The 6,128-nt window shown below is 28.9% G+C and overlaps 1 protein-coding gene across 1 annotated transcript in view; it reads right to left on the bottom strand.

Annotated features, from left to right (window-relative positions):
• The window catches only part of LOC142319831 (low-density lipoprotein receptor-related protein 4-like), a 150,878-nt gene extending 148,706 nt beyond the window's left edge, over positions 1-2,172 (bottom strand). The window contains exon 1 of the mRNA XM_075357504.1: positions 2,166-2,172. Coding sequence (XP_075213619.1) covers positions 2,166-2,172 — 7 coding nt within the window. The remainder of the gene's footprint in view (positions 1-2,165) is intronic.
• Positions 2,173-6,128: the final 3,956 nt, after the last annotated feature.

A 6,128-nucleotide genomic window follows, 5' to 3' on the forward strand; every position in this document is an offset into this window, starting at 1 on the left:
ATAATTGTATATTAATTTAAATGTTTTATAAAAAATCTTATATACTGCTTTAATCGTAAATATTTACTGGTTTAGATTTGAAGATTAGCTGGAATATTTTTTACTGATCTGGATCATTGTATACTTTAATTATTATTCCCCATAAGCTAAAACAGTTTCTTAAAGTTTGTGTTTTTTAAACTATTGTTTCATTTTTGGCAAAAAATTTCTGATTACCAGTCTCAGCAAAGAGCAGAATACACAATTTTAAAAATGGTTTCCACCTCATGATGAGAGAGATTGGGATGTGGTGTGCTGTTTCTAGTAGTCATATAATGAGGCTAATATTTTTTGACCAGACTATCAAAAAAGAAGTATACAATATGATTTTCAAAGAAATCTACCTTCAGTTAACGATCATGAAAAATGAAATGGGCTCTTCTAACAAGAAAGAGCAGCCTATCACACATTAAATGATTCACTAGCACATGTTCATGTAGGTTAAGAAAAAACTGTCGGTAGAGGGCAGTGGCCTCTGTACTCTCCAGAATTTTTTTGTTGCGATTTTTGCTTAGAGGCTATTTGAAAGATCAAATCTCTACACTATCAATTAATCGAAGATGCAAATTCAACTAGAGGTTGACGGCATTGACAACAATATTTACTTCAGGTGACTCTCAATATGATCACTCGAACACAAAAGTGCATTGATGAACAGGACGTTCACTTCAAACATCTTTTGTAAAAATATGGTAAATGTGAGTATAAAACTTTTACTAATGTAAATACAGAAACTAATTTACTTTTTCATTTCATTCATAAAATGTTTTATGTTGCAACTGATTCTAATCTGTAGCAATTCAGATTTAAGTTGTTCACCCTGTTTAATCAGACAATTAGGCACAATGACACAGGTACTTTGATTATAATTTGTATGAAAACTTATACTTAAACAAAATTTTCAGGTGGTTTCATTTCAAAATTCCTATATATTCATTTGTTTATGATTTGAAATGATTTTGGATAAATTTAGCTTTAAAATTGGGTAAGCAGTACAACTTGAACCAAGAGCATAACATTTTAAAACATAATTTTTTACTCATTTACTAAACTATTTTTAAGTCATTTAGTGCATAACAAATATTAAGTAGAGAATAACATCAAACCAATCAGTTAACAGATGACTAAAAACATTTACCCATTAAATTGTTCTGTAAGCGGTAATTGTATGATTTCCATGAATAAAACTTACACAATAGATCGATTTCTTTCTTATTTCATTCATCAGAATCAAGAGATTGCTTTAATAATACTGCTAGTAAAAATAAAACTTCTTATGGAGGAAAATTCATATGTTCTCTTTAAAAAAAAATTCAATGAAATATAAAAGCAACGTTTTTAAATATTATTGAAAGGTGGGCTTTTAAAAATATTTTTCAAATTTTATATTACATGGAAAAGTTTTAAAATAATTTAAGAAAGCCTAAGCTTAATTACATAACTCCATAGATGGTTTAACAGTAGACTAGAATTAAGTAAATTAATCTTTTATTCTGATTGACACACAATAATGCATTATATAGATCTTGTCAGGAGTAGATCATATGCTACTAAACAGGCAAAAAAGGAATTTTTTTGCCCAGCATTTGCTTGGATGGATCAAGGGAATCTGTGGTAAAACATTGATCAGAGTAGCATCACAAAATACAAATTAATTATAAAATAAAAAAATAAATATGATTAAAGTCTTAAAATAGGTCTAAAATATAAGAAATAATTATTTAGAAATTCATCAACAGATATAATATTGTTCTGTAAAATAACTTGCAATGAAAGCATAATAAGGCCCAAAGTAAAACAAAGTATTGTGATGAGTTACGTGGAAAAAATAAATTGAAAATAAAATCAAGAATGTATTATATTTTACAGAATATCTATTTTGGGAATTAATGTTTTAAATACTGATTCACTCACATTCTAGTAATTATAGCAAGTGATTCTTCTGAATGAGATTTGAAACATTTTCTACATAAGTAATCAAGAAGAGAAATTTTTTCATAGCGTGCTTCTTATCAAAATTTTATTTGTTAACTAAAAATTTTAAAAAGTAAGTTTTTCATAGTTATGGGTCATGAAAAATGATTTACATTAAACTATTGTGTCAATAACTGTACATTTGTCTGTACCACTCATGATTAATGAGTTTAATTTTAATGAAACTTATAACAATTTTTCTTAACTTTAATCTAAATTACAGGTATTGCTAAATCATAAATACTGCTAAATCATATCTCAAGCTGCAGAATTGAGGTCAAGCCTGTGACAAAATACCTTAGCATTTGGATAGACATGAGGCTCAACTTTGGTGTTCACATGCAGAAAGCCTCAGAGAAGGTGGATAGAATGTCACGAGTGGTGTTTAGAGTGCCAAATAAAAGGGATCCCAGACAGAAACATAGAGCACTGTTGGTCAGTATAACAACATCACTCATACACATACAATACATCGTATAACAACATATTATTGTACACTGCCCCAGTTTGTGTGAGGGTGCTGGACACTGCGATAAATATGAAGAGGATATCCACGGTGCACAGATGTGCCTGCCTCAGGGTCTTTTCTGCATATAGAACAGTTTCCAAGGATGAGGCTTGAGGTTCTAGCAGGTCAGATGCCCATAAACTTGCTTGCTGATGGGAGGAAAAGGGCCTGGGAAGTAGGTGAGTTGCCCAAAGACTGGTGCTATGAGGTTTCATGGGTCAGGTCAGCACACACTGAAGTATGGCAGAGATGCTGGAATGATATGGGAAAAAGACTCACCAACTAATCATTGATATAGTAAAATGAATATCTAGGAGGCGTGGAAACATGAACTATGCCCTAACCCAGTTTTTATCCGAGCATGGGGTGTTTAGAACATACTTATTTAGATTTTGACTGGACCATTCAAATCTCTGCCCAGTTGCAAGGGCATCGAGAAATGGTGTACCATGTGTTTTTCAAATGCCCGAACATGGTATCATTTTAAAGGTCTTGAAGATACCTTTAAAATACCTTATCACATAAAGAGTGTTACCATTAAAAATATTTGATTTACAACCTCTGGGCACCTCCAAGAAGGGGTTGAAATTCTATTTCTTGTCAAAGTGTAAAGTAGTTCACCAATACCCTATCCTGAAAGTTAGTGTTCTATCTGGAATGGTTTTAAAGTTGTTGAGACCAGACAATTTTTGGGTAATAGTCAAAAAACAACTCTTAAAAATGAATTGTACCATAAAATTGATCTCATTTAAGCAATAATATCATGATGAACAAGCCAAAACAATGTGTAATACGCTTGCTGAATCGATGCCAAATCATGTACATGAAGTGTAAAGGAGGGGCAGGCATATTTATTACAAGATATTCATATATTGTACAGGTATGAGTTTTTTCTAAATAAGGTTGAGGAGTTTCTATACATTTGACTCGGTGTTTATATATTTTTTTCTTCTTTTAACAAGAAAAGTATCTCAAATACATAAACCTATATCAGAATATCTCTGAATTTCTAAGTTTTTGTTGATGTTTGCTTAAATTTCAGGCTCAAATTTGAATGAATCTTTTACTATAATGCTTATTGAACTTTGAGAATGGGTTTCAGGAATACATAATATCCAGATAAGATCATAAAATGAGCAGCATAGAATTTCTGACTTCCTAGAACTAATGGATTTCTGGATCACAGCCTAATAAACATATTTTAGTAATCTCTAAACAATTATAGATACCACTAAATATATAATCTTTGTTAAAAAGAATAATAATCACTTATTCTTAAAAAAATATCAATATCCTCTACTACCTGTTGTTTTAGAAGGCAACAAAACTGTTTTTTTTTTTTTTTTTTTGTAACAACATAATATTTCAACTTACAAGAAAATGTGTTATTATGGCTTCCATTACCATTTTTTAAAATAAATTATGGAACTATTTAAAAAAATCATTCTAATTTACTTCAAATAAATTTAAAAAAGTTTCTTTTAAATGTATTTCATAGAAATGCAATATTACTATGTTAATGAATTTATATTTTTAAATATTATTAATTAAATAATGTTAATAATAGCCACAAATTTTCTACATCCTTGTTCAATGTGTACATAAATATGAGCTGAAACAATTTGATTAAATACCCTTTTAACTGTAAATTATATTGTAACTATTTTTTACATCTAGCTTCTTCATGCATTTATTTTAACATTATTTGATGCATTTATATTTTAAATAATTAATATGAACTTTAATCGTATTTATTTCTTATTTTACAATTAATTGTGAGTATGTGATGCTACTCTAATCAAGGTGTTAGTATGGTCTCTGTTACTCCATCTAGGAAAATGATGGGACAGTTACTTTTTTTTATCCATGGTGTAGCTTATCTAATCCAGTTTAAATGTAATTTATATAATGTGTTATTATGTACTAATCAGAATAAAGATTTATTTAATTTTTTATACTATTCAAAGTGGTGTTGTGTCCATTTTCAAGAACAAATGAGATATGCCACACATATAGGAAAAATAAATCGAAAAATAGTTTCCCTTTGACATAATGGTTAAAATTATACATTTAATATACCAGTTTAATGTAATAATTTATGATAAACATCGTTTTAAAACAGATGATGCCGTCTACAGCACCACTGTGAACGGACCCACCTTCTTGAACTATATTTTTAGTAGAGAGTTAGCCTTGTGAAATTTATTAATTTATAAAAGTTCTTGGAACTTAGCAGAATTAGTTATTAAAATAGTGATACAAGTTAATCGAAACAATAGAATTAATAATTAATACAGTGATATAACAAGACAAATAAGTTAAATTAGAAAACAAAATTCCCACTACATCTTTAGTTAAGAAAAAAAAAAAATGTTGAAGAAAAAACTAATGATCCTTTCCTTTTACACATATTTTTTTATCATCCTCTTCATGCACGTACATATATGCTCTAGAGGAAATTTCTCCATCTGGGTCTGAGGTAGAATAAGTTTTCTGATTCCCTGTTTGTCATAAGAGGCAAGTAGCAGAATTACTGCTACAGTTGATCCTTGAATGAGGGTTCTCACCCTCAGTTCATTCAAGGGTGATTTTAGAGGTAGCAACCCTAACTTGGGAAACACTAATAATGTAAATATTATGGGCGGTATAGAAAATAAGTTTTCATAATGAGTACAAAGAATAAACAAGTTTCAGTAATATCAATATAAATTAATTATACTCATAACAAAACTTTTTATTTATTGATGCGTAACTTTAAATTACTTAATTAAAAATTTACTACAAATTCTAGAAAGATTTTATAATCGAACTGATAGTTGGGTTTGAGATGAATCCTAATCAACTGCTATGAAAGCAATTCTTAATGTTGTAGGAAGTTTCAAAACTCATTAAATATTCATTTATATTTACATTTATCTGATTTTAAATATCCATTTAACTAATGTACTTTGCTTATTGGGGTTAGAATGGTGGCACTGTTTAAAGAATGATCAACCAAAGTCTGGACGCAATCACCTACCAAATTGTAAATTTGTTAATTGGCTGTAAATGAATAACTAAATATGTTTTTATTCTTATCGGTACATAATAATTAACGGAAAATTAATTCATATAAGAAAACCATAGTGAAACTATAATCAAAGCAGCCTCAAAGAATAAACAATTAGTTATAATGTAAAAAATATATTTGATTAAAATACATATAAATTAATTAAAAAATAAACACATGAAATAACATTAAACACAACGATTCTAAATACTGAACTTATTTCAAAATAATTTCCAATTCCAGAAGGCTTTAATGAAATTATTTGATCATATGTATATTTGAACGGGATATGGAGAATTAAGGGTTTATATCATTTTATTATTTAAAAATTCAGCTGTAGAGTAATATTGTTTCACCCTGAAACAATATTACTCAATATTGAGTAATATTTAGTCAGTGTGAAAAATGAAGAGGTACTGCGGAGGAGATCAAATGAAAATATATTTTTAATCAGGAAAAATAAGAATAGAAAGCAAGCTGATCAAGATATCTCATTAGAGGGGAAGGATTGCTGAAATAGAAGGTGGTAGAAGAGTGGCTGGAAAAGATTAAAAACAA

This window comes from Lycorma delicatula, chromosome 2, assembly GCF_047948215.1.
Source record: "Lycorma delicatula isolate Av1 chromosome 2, ASM4794821v1, whole genome shotgun sequence".
In the NCBI taxonomy this organism is placed as follows: domain Eukaryota; kingdom Metazoa; phylum Arthropoda; class Insecta; order Hemiptera; family Fulgoridae; genus Lycorma; species Lycorma delicatula.